We start from the raw sequence: 20,287 nt of genomic DNA, 5'->3' as shown, positions 1-20,287 counted from the left end.
TTCCCGCCCAAGCATTTTTTCTGAATGTCAGGAAACAGCTAAATAAGTTTTAGGCAGGGACATTTTTTGATTCATATACTATTATAAAACCTCAACCCAACCCTAATTGCACTAACCGTCAGCAATTTACCCTATATTTAGAGGTTTCCGCGACGTCCCGCCACCCATCTCCCGCTCATCCCGCCCGTCCCGCCCATTCAGCGTTTTAGTGTCACCCCTTTGCGGACCCATTTTCACTGCTGTAAGCTAATTGCATACCCTTTTAAAGGGTTAGGTATATCAGGCTTTTTAAAGCAATCAATACATTGTGCATTAAATACCAATCGTGTTTAGGACTAAAATGTCAATCTCTTTGTTTGGGTCCCTTTGTCCCTGACAATTAACGTCTGTTGCATTATAATGGGATTAAAATGTCAAAATGCATTTTGGTTTGTCGCCTGTGAAGCATGTTTTGTTTCATGCTTTTTTCAAATGCCGGAACGTTTTTAATTGTGATTTTTCAATCTTGTTTGTGGTGCACATTGCAGTGTTGTTGAAAAAAAGTTGGTATTGTTTTGAAAAAACATTTTTTTTTTTAGTTTCACTATGTTGTTACCAGAGGTTTGCCAGATAATCTGTAACTTCAACAAAAATATGCGTCGATTATTTTGTTGAAACATGGTTCATAAAACTAGGCGCATTGTCGAAAGATATATATTTAATAAAGTTAAATCTTTACTTAACAATACGCCACAACAATTTGAATCTCACCTCTCCATAATTTATCAATCTGATAACAACCCATCTCCTGTTCATCTCGCTGTGCAGAGAGCAGCAGAAAATTATGAAATTCGATACAAGGAAGCTTTTCCAGATTTAATGGATCAAATGAGGTGACTCAAATATAGATGTGACTTTCATGAAAAAAAGGACAGGGAATTTGTGTTGGTGTACTTTTTATTATGGGTCCCCTTCCCTATTGGTTTTACTCGAATTTGTTTTTGTTTCTGCCTGCAGAAATTTGTTTTTGTTTCTGCCTGCAGAAACAACTGAGGTTATAAAACACTATGGCTAATATGGGACGTTTTTAAAATGGGTTATAGTGTAAATGCAACGACAAAATGTGCTAAGGCTAGATCCACACAGGATTTCTCGCGAGCTTAGCGTACGCCCACGAGCTGCCCCGCTGGCGCAGTGACGTCCACACAGACATAAATTTGAGCTTGCGCGCTGGCGCTCCGGCTCACACAGCCGCACTTTCACTGGGAACTCTTTTACATGTGCTTTTCACATGGTTAATGTTTGGCTGTACCATATCGGTTAATATAGATAAAGGTTATTCTTTCTATCCTTATTATTTATTATGATTTGAATTTAGTTCTGTCTGGTATACTTATAACAGTGATTAAGGAAGTTTCCTTTGGCAAAATCAACATGTGTTTTGCTGCTAATAAACATAGTTCAAAAATGCTCCAATTTGTTTTATTTGCAAGAGTTATAAACCATGACATCATGAAATAAGCAAACTTGGTAGTTCCAAATAAATGTGTTGCAAAAAGGTTAAATGCAGTTTTAACAAACCAAACTTGCTAAAAAGTTAATTCACCTAAACATAAACCACACAAACATGTTGAACTAAAAACAATTATAGAATCAGTCTTCTTCTACTTCATAAACCATTAACAATATTTCTTTCCATCAAATCTTTCTAGGGAAAAGGCCAGTGTGGCTCAAACTGAACTGATTTGTGTATCTCACGCTTTGCAGCCGAGAGTTGGTTTGTTCTTTTATAGCCAGCGTAAAACGCCGGCGCGCGAGTGTATGCTTTCGACACGGCTGCAAAGCGTGAGATTTTGCTCACAAGGTGGCGCAGAGCTTGAAACCACGCTCGCGTTTTGCCGAGCGCGCGAGCGCTGGCCAAATAAATTTGATTTAGCTCACGCCGGCAAGCCAGCGCATTTTTGAATTGTGAACTTCTGATGTTCAGGAACTTTACCTGCTAGGCAAAATGTATATCATGTGTCTATTGTATAGTGATTTTAGGGCAGGAAATATATATGTAGTTCTATTTTTTTAAGTAGAGAAAACTGAAATACCAATTTGAATGTCCTCTATTGCAATGGTGGCAGGCACTTAATCACACATTAATTGTGCACAGTTGCTTTTGGGGGCACGCACCCGTTAACTTCCCTGATAGTCTTTGTTCGTGTTTAATAAAATTTTTGTATCCCGCTGCTCTAGTTCATATTCGTTTTGGTGCTCCCACGAAAACATTTCATTGTTCTTAATTGTAAAAGTATAATTTCTGCCAAAGTACACATTTACAAACAGTGAGACAAATGTTTACCCATCTGTTTGTTTTTAGATATAACTGATCAGTTTGTTCCACACTGGGCTTTTCCCTAGAAGGATTTGATGGAAAGAAATATTGTAAATGGTTTATGAAGCAGAAGAAGACTGATTATATAATTGTTTTTAGTTTAACATCATTTGTGTGGTTTATGTTTAGGTGAATTAACTTTTTAGCAAATTTGGTTCTGTTCAAACTGCATTTAACCTTTTTGCAACACATTTATTTGGAATTACCAAGTTTGCTTATTTCATGATATCATGGTTCACAAGTCTTGCAAATAAAACAAATTGGAGCATCACTTTGAACTATGTTTATTAGTAGCAACACACATGTTGATTTTGCCAATGCAAACTTCCTCAGCCACTGTTATAAGCATACCAAACAGAACTAAATTCAAATTATAGTAAATAAAATGGATAGGAAGAATAAACTTTATCTATAGCCAGGGTTGCCATACTGTCCTTATTTCTAAGATTTGTCCTTATTTTGAAGGGCTGTGTCTTAGAAAAGTTCATTGTCCTTATTTCTAAGAAATGTCCTTATTTTTGACTGTAGTCCATATTATGGGTCCCCTTCCCTGAAGGGGACACATATTGATTTTACTCGAATTGTTTGTTTTTTTCTTCTTTTTTTTTCTTCCCAAAGTTTGTCCGACTCGTTTTTCCATCAACTGTTTGATGGATTTGGCTGAAATTTACACAGATGGTAGATGTAGTTATGTAGATGTGCATCCCACTTTGTTTTTGTTGATAACCCCAGTATTTGTCCCGCTAGCCCCCTAAAATGGGTATTTTCCCCCGGAAGTTTGTCCGACTCGTTTTTCCATCAAATGTTTGATGGATTTGGCTGAAATTTACACAGATGGTAGATATAGTTATGTATATGTGCATCCCACTTTGTTTTTGTTGATAACCCCAGTATTTACCCCGCTAGCCCCCTAAAATGGGTGAGTTTTTAAACAGTGTCAGAATTGGCTGAAATTTGGATTTCTTGTATAGTATGCCATTTATAGGTGTCGATTGTTGTGTTCAACCCTGTAGTCCTAACATTTACCCCACAAGCCCCTAAAGTGTAACACGTATTTGTATGTTACTGGGCACCACAAACGAAAGATTTCTTTGGAGCAATAGTCTTACAAGGGCAACCAGTCGTATGTTGCTTGGTGGTCGTTTTTGTGCCATGGCAGTTAGGGGCTTGTTAAGAGCCCTATGACGTCAGAAACATTAACGGTTGTTGCTCAAAACACCTCTAGTGGTCGAAATTTTAAACATTGGCGGATTGGGCTGAAATTTTGCAGTACTATTGATTGAGTCATTGTGGTTTTTATATATGGTTATCTTTTGAATTGCATTATTTTCAACTTTGCATGTGTGGGGACCCATGAGTTTTTTCCTGCAGAAACGACTAAAGTTATAAAAGACGATGGCTAATATGGGACCCAATACAAAATAAGCATAGGAAATATATTTATGTTTTAAAATAGGTTATAGTGTATATGCAAGGGCAATATGTGCTAAGCCACCCTTCTAGTTTTGTTTTATTTTCAACAATTACTATAGTCAAATACCTTCTACATAGATAGTGAAACTAGACCCGGCCTGTTGTGAGATGCACTAAGTATTTTCTATGAACAACGAGTTGCTGGAACACATTGTTTCTAGCCAAAATATTGCAAATGATATGTCATGGCTCGTATAAATGCAAAGATTTGTTCAAAAACGTTTGTTTCGTTTCGCATAAAAATTTAATTTTTCGGTTGTCCTTATTTTTGGTTTCAAGTCGATGGGAACCCTGTCTATAGCCAAACATTCTCCATAGTAAAAATGCGGCTGTGTGAGCCAGAACGCCAGCGCGCGAGCTTGAGTTTTATGTCTGTGTGTACGTCACTGCGCCAGCGGGGCAGCTCAGGGGCGTACGCTAAGCCCGCGAGAAATCCTGTGTGGATCTAGCCTAAGCCACCCTTCTAGCTATCTTTTTGCATTTACATAAACTTTAATAAAATGTAAGAATTTTAAAAGATTTTGCATCATTTCAACACAACACATTTTATATTTTGTCAACAGGACAACAAATACAACAACAGAGGACATTGAAGGTTTGTTCACAAAAATATCAACTGAACTTTTTCAACTCCACAAAAAAGAATCTGATACCACCAATGTTAATGGCGAACTGATAAAGTGGGGCCATGTCATGGCTTTGTTTGTTTTTGCTGGTGTTCTTGCCACACGTGCTGTTGAGCTAAATAGCTTGCATCAAGTTGATTCCATAATTTCATGGGTTACCGACTTCCTGGACCAAGATTTATCATCCTGGCTGAAAAGACAAGGCGGTTGGGTAAGTATGTGCACATTGTTGTTTTTATTGGGATACTTAAATGCAATCTGTTGTTGTTTGAATTTTTCAGTTTATGTATGACTCTCAAAGAATGAACACAAAAACGTCTTAGAATACCCCCCAAAATAACAACAATACTGATTACAGTGGCAGACATTGAATTATGTATCTTAAGCCATGGACCACTTCTGTCCTTGTTCAGAAAATTTGAGCACACTTTGTTTTGTGTGGAGGGTTTATTGTCAACCAATGTTGCAAGTGATGATATAATGCCTCTATACATATAACGTACATGTTTGCAGTTGCATAGCAGTTTATATTATAAAACACATTTTGTAAAGGCACATTAATCACCAATTGGCCATCACTTTTTCAATCACATGTTGTTTTGAGTTTTATTTATGACATCACAATGCATACATGTTATTGGGTAGGTTGATTACTTTGTTTTGGAAAGCTTTTGATGTCCCTTACAAGGTGGTTTCCTTCAATTGTTTTCAGAACAGAAGATTATGCTTGAGGGTGTGTAGTTGCATACAAAGGTAAAAAGGGAAATTTTGTTTCACAAAATGTCTGTGGAAATATTGTTGATTTATTTGTTGTTGCAACATGAATGTTTTGTTTGGACAATTCAGCCAATATTACTTCAACTGCATAAAAAAGCAAATTTTACAATGCTAGGCCCTGCATGTTTTTATGGGTCCCCTTCTGTAAAGGGGACACATATTGTTTTTGTCTGTATTTTTTTTTCTTTTTATGTCTAACGCTTGTTTGTGATACGCTTTTGGTCAAGAAAGAGTGCTTCAATTTTTTTCAAATTTAGACGCGTGTTATTTATTAATCCAAATTTGATCCTCCTGAAGTTTGACCCCGAAAGTCGTTCTTAGAATAGGATCCATGAAGCAATGTCATTACACAATTTTTCGTGATGTTACTAAATTTTTGTAAATCAAAATAGTATTTAGGGACTGTCTCCATTGCTGAACAATGCTGTTTATTTGATCATAAGTATAGGCTAATGGTGTAAAAAAACATGCCCTCACAGCAGAACCAATATTTGTTAACAGTTTCTTTTTCATGTTATTTGATTCAGGCCATAAAACGATTTCGTAGGCAATGTTCTGCTGGTTGAAACAACAGTGGTTATATCGTAAAAAGTCTTGGACAGCCTTCAGAAACTTTTCTGTAGATTTTGTACTACAAGCTTGGTGTCAATGATCTTTGTGTTTGTGTTGTGTCAAAACAATGGTCTATTGAACAAAAACACTTTGCTAGTTTTTATGTTGTTTAAGATTTTTTGCTTCTCTCCCAATGGTTCTTAAGCAGGGGTTTGCAACCTTTGTCACTGTGGGGCCAAATACAATTACCGTAATTAGAGTAAAATTTAGATTTTACTTTGTTGCATACCAAATATGCCTATTGCCTACATTTAGTTAACAACTAGTAAAATTCGAATTTGAATCTAGCCACATATTTTTAGGTAGCAGAAAAATATCACTTCAGCTGCTCAAAAATACATAATAATTGTAATGTTAGCAAGTACGCTTGAAATCTAAGCGTCCCTATCGGCCGCATAACCTTTAATCAATGGGCTGCATTTGGCCCGCGGGCTGCAGGTTGCACACCCCTGTTCTAAATAAATGCTTTTTATATATAAGTAATGTACCGAATCGGCTAAATTTCGGTTCAGCCTCAATTTGAGTCTATCGAGTATGAAATTGAATCAACCATGATTTTAACCTGCCAATGAATTACTGATTTTTTGTCTGCAGTGGGAAAATGAAATTGTGTTAAAATAGATAAAAATGTACACCATTTTCGTTATGGTTTGAAAGATTGCATGGTACCTTACTAAGCTGAAAATACACATTTAACACTTTAAATGTGTGTTCGTAATAGATTCAGTTTAGGTTCGAATCGCAACAAACTATTCAGCCCCAACCGAATCTTCACTAAAATAGTCAGTTTAATCGAATAAATTTGGAAAACTGAATATTCTTTTCATCTTTCCTTTTTATTACCCTAGAACTTCGTCATCTAGAAGTTCAGAAAACTAAAATGTAAGCATATAAAACTCAAATTAAAGCTGTGTAAAATGACTTTAGTGGACACAGCTTTGGAAAAAGTTAAATAAAAAGTATACCTGAAAGGCTAAAGTACACCTTTTGTGTGTGAGCTATAAAAATTGCTTCAAAGTAAGGAAAAAGCTGGAATTAATGTTAATGCACAACCTTTATGTTTTAGTTTTGACTGTGATGTAACAAATTTCAATTGCCATATTCCATTTGTGTTGATCCTACGAAACAAGGTAAAATTAATTGTGCACGTTGTTCAAAAATTTTTTAGCTTTTTTTCAATTGGGGTGAGTTTAAACAATACACCCAGTTTGGATTGCAATAAGAGCAATATAAAAAAAATTAAAGCCTTGGGAACCTTCGATGCTTTGGAATGTTGTGTCGCGGAAATTAATTTAAAATACAGACGAATCCGGTTAATCGCATCATCAATTTGCCAAGGGTGCCATTCTCTTGCGGTCAGGTTTTTTTGAAAAGATATGTTACATCGCATTGTTACCAAGGGGCCCAACATTTAAATTTGGGAACTTCCCTATGAAGACGGTTTATCACGTTTTAGTCTTGTTTTGGGTAGTTTCCCTTATAAATGTGCCAGGCCTCTCGCTTAATATACACGCACGTAAAACGGCCTGTTGTTTCTAACCTATTTTGTTTTCTAGTTTAAACCAACGCGTTCAGCGGCAAAGTGCTAGGTGCATTTGTAGCCCAAACCCGAAAGTACACGACCGAAACCTAGTCAAACTTACAACTTTGGCACATTTTACAGGCAAGGGCGCTAAGGCGAGCTGCATCGGTTTCTATTTATACACCCGTTATACAATTGACAAAAAGAATAATTGATTTTAGCAAAACTTTAAGACTCAGATTGTGGCGCTACTATCTAGCTTACTCAGCTAAACTGCAGCTGCAAGACTAGCGTGACTGTCACGTGATCAACGTGTGATCGTTGCTTCAAAAATTTAAAGCAGCAACAAATACGAGGAATAAATGCCTTTCTTAATCGGTGTTCTTCCTGATAAGTTGCGCAAGGTCACGAATTGAAGACGTAAAATATGGCAATCATTGGCACGTTACCAATTACGTTAATCTAAACAACATGGTGTGATTACTTGCGATCTAACATTTTTTACAACCATTACGTGTTTGGCGGGTCATGAACAATATAGCAGAAAACATTTTTAAACATTTGTTTTACATTTAACATTGTTCAAATTTCAATACAGTTTAACACTTCGAATTTGGTGCAGTTCGCACTTAGTAAGAAATTACAATCAGCGTCTTTGCCGGAACACCAGTCGTTTTTTATTCGAAAAAATCCGGACGATTTTCTTAACAAACGATGGGCGACGGTTTGGGATTTTTTAATTGTGATGCAATTAAACTTATGATTATGCGATTTACCGGATTCGTCTGTATTACATTTCCGCTTTTGACTATTTTGACCAAATAAAATGAACAAATAGAGGGTAACACTAGCAAAAATCACAATTTTATAATTGGCAGCATAGCTGACTATTTCATTGACGTTTGTGATAATCACATTCTCTAGTTTTAAACATGTTTGTGTAGAGCAGGGTTATTCAACGGGGACGATTTCGTTTCGACAATTTTGGAAGTTGGGGGCGATTTGAACATTACTGATTGTTTTAATATGTACAAGAACTGGGAGACTCAGCTAACTTTAACTTACAAGCAGAAATAATTCGTGTTGCTAACAAACACCAGGGATAAGGGACGCATCAGCTTAAACATGTTGCTATTTGAATACATTGTGTTTACTGGTGATTTTTTGTACTTTTTGTGATCTCGTGAGCAAGGTTGGGCATTTAATTTGCCACAGGATACAGTTTATTGCGGCTATGTATGGTGACGGGCCATACTTTACTTTTTTAATACAAGGGTAATGAGCTTTACCTCAAACTTGTTTCGCTTTCACACTTCCTACAAGCGCTTCCCAAACTGCGAAGTATATGTATCATTTGGACTTCTGCTCTACAGAGTACTGCCCCATTGGTTTCAACAAAAGAAAGCGATTATTGGCACATAATCGTAATATTGTTTTGTCTATGATGTAATAAATTTTAACAAATCTTAGATGCATTAGTTAAAAGAAGTGCGTGAAATGGACCTTGCGTGTTGTAGTAGCAATTAAATTTGGTTTTAGCTGTTAACTGAAGCTTTCATGTTGCTGGCTGAATCTAACCGCCCACGTCTGCTCAAAAAGAAGAACTTTTATACAAATAACAATCTCATATGGGGGCGATTTGGAGACAGTGCCTTAATAAGGGGGCGATTGAGCCAAAAAGGTTGAAGACCCCTGGTGTAGAGTATGCTGGACAGGGGGTCGATTATGTTGAAAAAACTGTAATGGGTGCTGCAAAAAAGATTGAGAGCCACTGGTATAAACTATGTTGTAGAGTACAGTATGTTCAAGCCAAAGAAACCCACTTTTAGTGTACCATAACATTCCTATTCTGAGCAAGCTTTTGTTTTGACTTTTCATGATTGCTCCTCAGGTTTATCATTAAACTTTTTGTGGGTTCCCCTGGAGGGGACACATTGATTTTTAGCAGTATTGTTTGTTTTTCTGTCTAACACTGAATTGTTCCAACCATTTGGTCAAAAAGTGAACTTTCAAATTTACAAACATGTTAGTTAGTTAGTTACTTAGTTAGAAGGACTACTAGTCACTTTTATAGTCCGAATAGATGTGCACCTTTTGGCACTTGCTAGAAACTTCATTTTCCAAAAGCAATAATCGCTTCAAAAAGCTTGGTAAAAAAAGATGATGCAATAAACCGGATCACAGTACACCAGGCCCATTGAAGGCGCCATACCGAATCAGCCGGTCACCAAGCATTCACCACCATATGGCAAGACGCATTCTAGACAAATCTAGCATGCAGTGGGATTCAAACCAATGTCTGGAGTCTTTCTGGGACTCGCATTTTACCAACTGAGCTACACCCAAAAGTTGAATCACAAGCACCGTTGCCTGCTTTATATGCTGCACATGTCAGCTTCGGAGTAGGGATTCGCCAGATCAACCAGTATCAGTTAAGAACTTAAATTCTTAACTTGGATTAGCCCTTTGGGGATTTTTTATGTCAAAAAAGGCAAGATCAGGTGCCTCTCAAATTAGGTTAATGTAGATCTATTGCATATATCTTTATTGGTTTATGTGTGTCCTTATATATATAAGATATGAGCAATATAAGAGGCATAAATGGACAGCAGAGGGTAAAGTCATGTGTCTAGTTATAGCATTGTTGTGTCAGAGCTGCATACCATTTGTGTAATTTTGTATGAAAGCAATGTAGCTTTGGTTCATGCATAAAATGTTTATTCTTGAATACCAATTAGATTTATCAGGCTAGAGCAGTGGTTCTCAACTGCTGGTCCATGATGACATTTTGGATGGTCCACAGGATGTTAATTATATTTACCTAAAAACTGGAAATAGTTGCATATAATTTATTGAATGTTCAGTCCAAAAAAGTCTCATCTAAAAAGCTAAGATCGTCCATGTGTTGTTAGCTGTCAGTTGTTTGATGTCACTCCATGAAATTCTGTATTAAAGGAATATATATTTCAAGCCAATATGCTGGCTGGTAATGTTTTCTTTGAAGGGGACACATTGTTTTTGTCCGTATTTTTTTTTCTTTTTCTGTCTAACGCTGGTTTGTTATATGCATTTGGTCAAGAAAGAGTGCTTCAAATTTATTCAAATTTGGACAGATGTTAGTTATTATTCTAAATTTTATCCTCCTGAAGTTTGACCCCGAATTACCCAGCGGTTCACCCACAGGCCCCAAAAATGCAAAAAAATTAAAACATGGTTTGTTATATGCGTTTCGTCAAGAAAGAGTGCTTCAAATATGTTTAAATTTTGTCAGATGTTAGTTATTAACCAAAATTTGATCCTCCTGAAGTTTGACCCTGAATGACCCAGGGGTTCACCCACATGCCCCCGAAACGTAAAATGTTTAACGCTGGTTTGGTAAAGAAGGAGTGCTTCACATTTATTCAAATGTGGACATATGTTAGTTATTAATTTAAACTTGATCCTCCAGAAGTTTGACCCTGAATTACTCAGCGGTTCACCCACAGGCCCCCGAAACGTAAATGTGTCTAACGCTCGTTTGGTCAAGAAAGACACTGTAGGCAGAAGTCCCAAGAGAGTAACTCACTGGTTTACGATAGCAGGAGGGCTCAGCTTGACGTCGGACAGACGTTTTACGAGACGTCGTTTTGGTGATCAGAAATCAGCTGTTTTGCACAGCAATGCTATTTCGTTTTATTAAGTTATCACTCACATTTTCAGTTTTGGCAAAGGTTTCACACCTATGACATGATTTAAACCTAATAAGCGTGCTTCGGTTTCGTATATGTCAAGCAAAACTTGTTAATCAAAATAAAGTTGAAAAAATAAACTTGACATTTTTGCAAGATAAATGTTTTTTATTTGCCGCATGACCACGGGTTACTTAAGGTCAACTAGTAGGTATTACTAACACAGTTCAGAACTTTCTTTCGTCATTACGTAGCATTTTTTTGCAATAAATTTAGGAATCAACACTCAAGGCATGTATAAATTAGGTTAAACGGTGTTGTTGAACAGTAAGGACGGCGTGCTACTGACACCGTGTCAATAGGTCAAACAGTCGTTTGGCGTGGGCACCCTGAGGGGTTACTACAGGTCAATGGTTTTGCGAAACAAAGTTAAATGAAAAACAATTTGTTATGTGTACACTTGTAGCAAATTGCTTTTTAATTTAAAGTGTCTGTAACACAACTGTTACAGCTTTCTAGAAAAAATTGTGTTTAAAACCCGACCTTGGACGACAATATCTGGATCGAAGCAAGAGATAAAATTAAAGTATTTGATTCGTTCTTTTTTAATGTTTTTGTAATTATATGACAATAATAGTGCAAAAAGAATACGAACAAAAAATTTTTATTGTTTGATTTTTTTATTGAATGCTTTCTAAAAATTTGTCCTTAAAAATCTAAAAGTCACCGTAACATTTGTTTACCGTAAATCCGCACAAACACGCGTGTGGGGACCCATTAGTTTTTGTTTACAAAAACAATCATATGTGTAGATCAAATGATGTGTATAGTAAATTGGTAAATATCGTATAGAATATATAAAATGGAAGTATATCAGAAAGCCACCCTTCTAGTTTTCCAATTTGCATATGTGGGGACCCATGAGTTTCTGCCTACAGAAACAACTAAGGTTATAAAAGACAGTGGCTAATATGGGACCCAATATAATATAAGCATAGAAAATGTATTTATGTTTTTAAATAGGTTATAGTGTATGTGCAAGGACAAAAAGTGCTAAGACACCCTTTTAGTATTAACTTTGGTTCAAGTTGGTAACTGTGGTTCAAGTTGTTAACTCTGGTTCAAGTTGAGGACTGTGGTTCAAGTTGGTAATTCTGGTTCAAGTTGGTAACTCTGGTTTTTGCATGGTTTAGCATCTACTATGTAATATATTGGGAAGGAATGAAAATGGCTTGAACTGTTAAAGGAGGAATTCAGTGATAAAGTTGGCACCAAGGAATTAAGAGGATTGTTTTAAAATAACACATGATACAAAATTATTAACAAACACTAAATTTTGTTTTTAGGAAAACTTTATTGAATGGGCAGAAAAACTTGATAATTCAAACCAAGAGGACATTCAAAACTTGCCACCAAATTTCGGACAAGGAATGCGGTCATTAATGGGTGTTGGTGTTTTAGCAGCTTGTGTAGGACTGGGTGCTGTTTTTTTAATCCACAAATAAATTATTCTTGATGATACTGTATAGACACAAAAGTGAAAAGTTTTCTTTCTTGGTTTTAAATGCTGTAATTTGTGAAATGTCTGAGCTTCAGTTGCTCTTCATTTTGTGGGTAATGATGATCCTCCTTGATCACTGTGCTGTATGTAAAAATATATCTGTTTTTTATTGCAAAGCACAAGTACTATTATGTAAAGATAACTTTCCTTCTTTTTTGCCTTTATTACAACATCACAACTGCACAGTGGAGTTTCAGCTCAACGATCTTAAGACATTAAAAATGGCTCAGTTACAGCAGCATATGTGTTTTCACAATTTTTTTGATCCACATTCAAATTAAACACTAAAAACCACAACAGTAGAAGTTGGTGGTTTGCGAACACACGTGTTTGGACTGATGCGACAAAAAGGTAAAATCTAGCAAAAAAACGGCACATTCAGTGAACGATTGAGAGCGTTGTAGAACAGTGCTGTTTGCGATGCATATGGACAGACTTGGATAACTAGATTTTTTTTCGTTTTTTCAAATTAGATTAGAATTAAAATTAGAGCATTCCAGTTTTTACAAATTAGATTAGAATTACCACTTTCTCAAAAACGCTAAATTAAACTAAAAAGACTTAAAACCAACCAATTTAAACTCCACGATTTGAACTGTATAATTCAGCGTGGTTAAAACTCGTTTACATGTTTCAGTGATGTTGGTCGGCCTTGTTGGTGACATAGCTATGTTCGCTTCGACATAAAACGCATAGGCTACTTGTATCCAGTTGCGTAGGCAGCGGAAAATTTTGGAGGGGGCCAATATTTTGTGACGTTTAACAAGTTAAAGAACATCCAACGAAAACAAAAAACGACATAGTTGTGCCCACAAACATGATAGCGAACAATTCACCCAGCAATTTTTTTGAGGCAAATTACACAAAAAAGTTATTATCATTGCTTTAGCTGCACACAACGTTATGATGAAAAGTCCATTCTTCGCCTACTACCAGCCATATTTGACACAATCTGGTTGATCTTCTCCTCGCTGATTCGTTCATGGTGACAATGTAGCACACATATATCTGAAAGGCGATCGGAAGTCATTGTTGAGCGCAACCATGTCTTGATCCGCTTCATACACGAAAAAGAACGTTCAGCTTCAACAGTTCTTTGCCGGCAACGCCATTATGATCTGGACTAAGTTGCGAACGCTTGATAGTCGTTTGCGCTCAGAAGAAGTTCATGAAAACATTCGGGTTTGAGTTGAGAGCTTAGAGAAGATCTCCACAGAATAACTTCGCTCTCAAGGTTATCTAAACAATACAAGCGCTCAATCTCATCTAACTTGTTTGGTTTGTTGGGTGGTATGATCGATAGCAAATTAAAAAAATGAGGAATTGTCACTAAATCGTTCGTGAAGCGAACTACTCGGACCTTCGATGTAAGGAATATACACTGCACGATAAAAATACTGCGGTCCAGATTCTGCGTTGACGTTGTCGCGATAAACTTGTTTCTCGGCTATTCTGGGTGTAGTCAGCTGTTGTACATTTAATACTTCACAACCTTCTTTGTAAATATTCAACGCAGTGTCCGAGCTTATGCGGTTTTGCGATAGAACGTTTTGAAGAGAAGTGATCGAGTTTTTCACATATGGCACACATACTCCGACAGCCTGAAGCTTCCGCGCCAACGGTTCAATGAGTGCCGAAAATCGCCCAATCAAACACACGGCGTAAGTAGGCTAACTCCAGACTTTTCCAGAGCACATTTTAACGAAAATGATTTTGCTCTTGTATCACCGCTGGAATCACACTCCAAGGCGCCAAGTGATTCGAGTATACGTTTAAAATTACATTTGAAGATCCGAATGCTTTTGTATTTTTCGGACCATCTGGTAGGGCAGAACAACGGGATGGTAAGTCCTCAACATGTGCGTCTTTTAGGACTTTCTCTAAAAAAACGGATAGTCTCTCTAATAATGTCGCAGGTGTTTCTGATGGTTGGAACTTTACTTTGATCATTTATAGCCAAGTTTAAACAGTGCGCAGCACAGTGAACAAATAATGCACGAGGGTAGCCTACTTGTCGCGAATTCGCTTCTGCACACCGCTCACGTGACCTGCAATTGTTGACGCTCCATCATAGCCCTGCCCGACAAGTTTATGTAAGTCAATCCTGTGCTGGTAAGGTAAGACAAAATAGTTGTAGAAATCGATTCTGCTGAAACCGAGTACATTTCTACAAAACCGATGAAACTCTCATACACCTCTGTAGCTTTCGTGTATCTCAAAACAATGCATAGCTGTTCCTTTCCTGATATCATAAGACTCATCGGCTATTACAGAAAAAAAAAAAACGATTGGTTGGCATCAGTGACTATGTCTTGAACAATTAGACCTTTTGCTAAACCCAGAATTTCATTTTGTATCGTCGGGCTAGTGTATTTAGCATCACCAGCCATGTGAGTAAAATGCCTTTTTAAAGTTTCGTCCCCGGCGTCGATGCGAAATTTAAGAAGGTTCATAAAGTTTCCGTTGTCTACCGCAGTGGTCGGCAACCGCCGGTCCGCGGCCCGGTACCGGTCCGCGAGGAGTTCGTTACCGGGCCGCATAATTTTCCAGGATAAATGCTATAAAGCATTTTGCCCATGTATCCCGGGGATGATAAACTAATTTAGGCGTTTTCATTAAATATTTGTAATTTTTTGAAGACTGGTCCGCGATAAAATTTTACCTTCAAAACCGGTCCGCAGTTCAAAAAAGGTTGCCGACCCCTGGTGTAGACAACCGAATTGCAAGTTTCAAACAACACATCACTATTTTCTATCTTATTAGTCTCTATGAGGTTAAATATAATTAGAACAATAAGTGATTGCAGTTAATATAAAAATTAAAAAAAAAAAAAAGTTTCTGCCTCCCCAGTCAGACCAGCTAGCGTAGTTACCAGGTAGCCTACTACAGTGTATTTCTCACCCTTGTAGTACAAATCGTCGTAAACATGCCATCTGAAGGAAATACAAATTTTCATTCCAGTAGACGTTCGTTATTGCACATCGGCACACATTAATTTTGGGAGTTACAAATTTATCAGTACAAGTTACGAATACGATTTCACGTAAGTGTTTGCGTTCAATGCAACCATTAACAACAGTCAAATTAGGATAGACTTGGAAACTAGTATTTAAAAAAAGTTCAGATTGTTTCAAAATGTACGTACGGCTCTCCCTCCACTGTAATGGACGTCGCTATATTATCCAAGCCAGTGCTGCGAAGGTCGTCACATGCAGAGGTCAATTCGACCCTTCTTCCGCCAAAGTCTATATTATCGTAGAACCTATAAAAAATAGACATAAAGTAAATCGATCTTTCAACCATGGTGTAGACCAGTGGTCGGCAACCGCCGGTCCGCGAGGAGTTCGTTACCGGGCCGCATAATTTTCCAGGATAAATGCTATAAAGCATTTTGCCCATGTATCCCAGGGATGATAAACTAGTTTAGGCGTTTTCATTGCTAAATATTTGTAACTTTTTGAAGACTGGTCCGCGATAAAATTTTACTTTCAAAACCGGTCCGCAGTTCAAAAAAGGTTGCCGACCCCTGGTCTACCGAATGGCCTCGCAAAGATATGTTATTTGTAGCACAGAGCATCACCGTTTTAACGATGGAAGCCATTATGTTTCGATTTTCCTTTATTTGTCTGGAGTTTTCTGAATCCAGGCTCGCAGATACATTTTAGTTAGTTTCCATGCTTCTAAGAAAACTTTTTGCTTCTAAAGTTGCTTGTCGATGGTAACTAGCATCACGATAAGCAACAGCCTTTTCGATGAATTTTTTTAAGTGAGTGCAAGGTTTGTTAACAAAAGCAGCGTTAGTGAGATTGTCATGTTTTAAACGTACTTGCATCAGAACACAAATCTTGCACAAACCACCACCATCAGAGCATTGAGTGTAGACCAACCAATCCGAAAACCTATCATCATCGAGCCAAACTTTGAGAAACTTGCGGCGACCTTGCCTAATATATTACTATAGTATCAAGAAGCGGGACGTTTTTTATACCATCAGATGTTAGAAGTCTATACCTCTCATCATCGGCTAACCGCGAATGGTGTTTCATAATAAATCCAAGATCGTCTGTTGTTCTTATTTCCTGAGTAACTCTAACACTGGGCGTAACCAGTGCCGGATTAAGGGTCTGCTGGCCTGCACATTTTATAAGTGGCCTGAAAATCAGGGTTGACAACTAAAAAATTAGAATTATCAGTGTTACCAAATCATTGTTGCAACTATACACAGGGTATCGTGCAAAACCTTGGCCATATGCCTAACTAAATAACAACTTAGCGCGTTTTTGCGATTAAAAACGCGTTAACTAGTTTTGGGAGGTCAATCTTACGGAGTAGATCGGTCTCAATACACAAAACAATTATTTTGAAAACATGACTACATTTCTACTGATTTTAAAGTGGCCTGGAATTTTGACTGGCCTGTAGGCACGTGCCTACTTTGCCTAATGGTTAATCCGGCACTGGGCGTAACAGGTGTTTCCTCCAAAGACTGCTGATCTTTATTTTTTGAAGAAAAAAATGCATCCAATCTTGCTTGTTTTGGTTTAGATATCGCAATAAACTATATGGTATTTACTATTTATACTATCTTGCTATTTCTCGTATGTTTTGCTATATTACTTCAACAAGACTATTGCAGCGAATGCAAAGCTAACTCCTGGTTTAATAACTGCTATAGCACAAACTTAAGTATCTACTTCACGAGTTTTATTACAAGCAACATAACAAACAGACGAACACAGATAACTTACATATACGATTTCAGCGGACATCAAGTTTACGATCGACGCATACGTTGGCGAATAAAGACAGAATATTGTATTCGCACTTTGACCAGAATTTTAACGGTTAGAACTAGAATGAATTTCAGAGTTTGTGGCGTGGTATTTATAGGGCCAGCGCTTGAGTAAACAACGGTTAAAGAAACTCAGGGGAAAAGAAATTTGACCTAAGGGAGTTAAACAATGAACTCGATTTACTTGGGTTAATGAAACTAGACTAGCGGGAATTTGAAAACAATCTACTTTATGAACCAAAGTCTTTGCGCTTGATTAGCTTAGGGTTAAAGGGTTCGACAAAATTACAAAAAAACAATCACGAGAAATAAACATGTTGTGGATGATTAATTCCGGGAGACTGAACACGTGATTGATGCAGAACTTCCCTCGTCGAAGAATGTTTTCCGGTAATTTGCCGGATGTGTTTTACGTTGTTTCAACTCCCGGTCGAATCTCCGTTGTTCACCTTGTTGTGTCTGAAAAACCTTACAAACCGCTTTGTTGAGGGTCCCTAACTAAGCCCTAACAAAACATCTAACATTTAAGGGATATAATGACATTTAATATATGCGGGACATAAAAACGTATTGGACATTTTTTTATAACCTTTAATCCCACATGACACAACACCTAGGATTTATATAACAATGATAATTGATTTGCATTTCGTCACGTGTCTCTAGTTTCGAATTCTGTAAAAGAAAATCAAACGAGTCTTAGTACTTTAAGATTAAAGGTTTTTTACGGTTTTATGAGGTGTGGGCTCTTGTGATTGGCTTGTAAAAATTGGCAAATGGCTTGGCCACTGCATTGGACACGCGACGCTATTATAAGTGGTTGTGCATGCGTTTCGCGGTCAAGTCGCTTGTTGTCTGTCACCAATGCTAAAAGAACTCGGTATGTAAACTCTTGACAAGTTCATTTGGGATATTTTTGCGTCTACCGTTCAAATGCTAGGTGTTTTATTTACAGCCTGTGATATGGCTGTTTTGCATTGAGGCGTTCGTAGCGCCTAGCGACTTTATTGTTGGTTTGGAACACGAGATGAAACTCGTCCGCTCAAGGAGCGTGGTTGCGTTATTAGAACGCGGCCGCAATAATTTGTGGTGCCCAAAAGCGTCTGCTATCACCTGTTTACCGTTTTTTAAACTTCTGCTTTATTTCCGTTCGACACGTTGATTAATTAAATATGAAAAAGTGTATTACCGTTTTGGGACGGTGAACAATAAACAAATCTAAAATCATTTTTATAGTCTGTCCTCAATATTACGACATATAACATCAAAGGTGCATTGCCATGTCCGATAAATTTTCATGTCAAGTTGTTAGCCATATCCGTTAATTAAAGACATATCCGTCATAATTTGTGACATTTTTCATGTCAGTTTAGGGTATAAAGGAGCTATTTGTTCGGTGTCTCGAATTCCTTCGTTACCCTTATCCTCAACCGGACGTTGTTCTCTGGACTCCTTGAACTCCTTCACCATGTCCCATCCGATGCGTCCGTATACCTTTATAACCCATCCGGTTAAGATTATCGCCCATATTCCGGCGAGTACGTAAATTACTACAAAGATGAAACATAAGAATGGTGAGGTTTTGTTACTAATTAATTGTAGGAGTGCGTTTTTAGAAGCAGCCTCTAAGGTAGAAGACAAATATGACACATCAGCCTCAGTCGTAGGATCAGTATTACTGTCTATAAATTGGTATAATTTATCGCTGGTGAGTCGTGATTGACTTAGAAGTGCTAACATAGAGGTTAAATCTTCGAATCCATTACTAGGTCTCGGTAAATTATCTTCGTATGTTTGAAAATCTAGTGACTCTGCATGATATTTAACAGGAGCCAAAGTCGGCGTTATAAAATCTACTTTAGAATCTACATGAGCCAAAGTATAATTATCGTAGACGTAAAAAGTATCTTTAATCCTAAACGACATCACTCTACCAGATGCATAATTCTCTACGAATTTTACTGTAGGATAAATAAAGCCATCTCTAAAAAGTTGTCCTATTGACATGTTACCATTAGAGTCTATGTATTTAATTAATGGACGTGTAGCAAACAAGTTTTAGTATCGTAAATCTTCTACTATAGAGCCGTTGACGAGTTCACAAGAGATCTCAGTAACGAGGTCTCCAACGGTGATCGCAGCTCGCCTTCCTCCGAGTAGCTTGCTCAATATTTCACCTGGATATTGTCGGGCCAATAAGGAATAAATGGTTGATAAAAGTGACTGGGTCTGACATTCGAGAAAGTGTACGTTGGCTGTCAAATCGTCAATAGAATTCGACACGGTGTCCATCGCTTCGTTTATATAGAGACCTACAATGTCTCGCCTACCTCCAGAACGTGAAAAGTTTGCCCTTGGAACTAAAAGTGGCAATTTAAAAGATGCATTGCACGTTGTAGGTACGATTATCATACCTCCAGTGCAGATGGCGTTTTGACCATAACACGAGCGTGTAGATTTAGAACAAAGCGTTTGGTGGTGAATACTAAGCCCCAAATCTTCGATTTCCAAACGGTAAATTTTATTATCTGGTCTGTAGTGCATTATTAGTTCGTGGGTACCAAGTGGAGTGACGAAAGGACAATCGATCTTAGCCGGTACCTTCCAAGTAAACATACGTGTGCTAACCTTACAACTTCCACGACGGATATTACATTTAGCCGTTATGCCCCAAGCCCCTTTCATACTTTTAGAAATTGGATCATACAGAACAGTGGGCTTAGTTAAAACTCCATTATGAATAGTTCCCTTAGAAGACGTTGGCCATTTATAAGTTACCTTTAAATCATTTGAGGAAGACCAAATATTATCAGAGGTTTGCTTTAAGTTCCCTATCAAAGGTGCAATTTTATTTCTTTGCCAATCCTCACACGCACCAACAGACGGTGGTTCTATTG

At 37.5% G+C, this 20,287-nt stretch overlaps 1 protein-coding gene across 3 annotated transcripts; it reads left to right on the top strand.

The window, feature by feature from the left end:
- Positions 1 to 548: 548 nt before the first annotated feature.
- LOC145219650 (apoptosis regulator Bcl-2-like) lies at positions 549 to 12,781 on the top strand. 3 transcript variants are annotated; one of them, XM_080086995.1, is made up of 3 exons: positions 549 to 872; positions 4,396 to 4,669; positions 5,104 to 8,214. In XM_080086995.1, the coding sequence occupies exons 1-3, from the start codon at positions 658 to 660 to the stop codon at positions 5,131 to 5,133; spliced, it is 519 nt and encodes a 172-aa protein (XP_079943121.1). In that variant the 5' UTR covers positions 549 to 657; the 3' UTR covers positions 5,134 to 8,214. The 3 variants fall into 3 exon arrangements, with proteins under 3 accessions (XP_079943121.1, XP_079943117.1, XP_079943112.1); XM_080086991.1 differs by lacking the exon at positions 5,104 to 8,214 and adding an exon at positions 4,740 to 5,097; XM_080086986.1 differs by lacking the exon at positions 5,104 to 8,214 and adding an exon at positions 12,384 to 12,781 and having other exon boundaries at positions 558 to 872.
- Positions 12,782 to 20,287: the final 7,506 nt, after the last annotated feature.

Source organism: Phallusia mammillata, chromosome 1, assembly GCF_965637545.1.
Source record: "Phallusia mammillata chromosome 1, kaPhaMamm4.hap1.1, whole genome shotgun sequence".
NCBI lineage: Eukaryota > Metazoa > Chordata > Ascidiacea > Phlebobranchia > Ascidiidae > Phallusia > Phallusia mammillata.
The sequence above is the reverse complement of the archived record's forward strand: the minus strand, read 5'-3'. Positions and strand labels throughout refer to the sequence as shown.

Bases quoted from the DNA above. Each gene is read 5' to 3' on its own strand.
- LOC145219650 (XM_080086986.1), top strand. From the start codon at position 658: ATGGTTCATAAAACTAGGCGCATTGTCGAAAGATATATATTTAATAAA. The intron at 873-4,395 runs GTGACTCAAATA...TTTTGTCAACAG, and splicing joins GATTTAATGGATCAAATGAG to GACAACAAATACAACAACAG. The intron at 4,670-12,383 runs GTAAGTATGTGC...TTTTGTTTTTAG, and splicing joins TGAAAAGACAAGGCGGTTGG to GAAAACTTTATTGAATGGGC.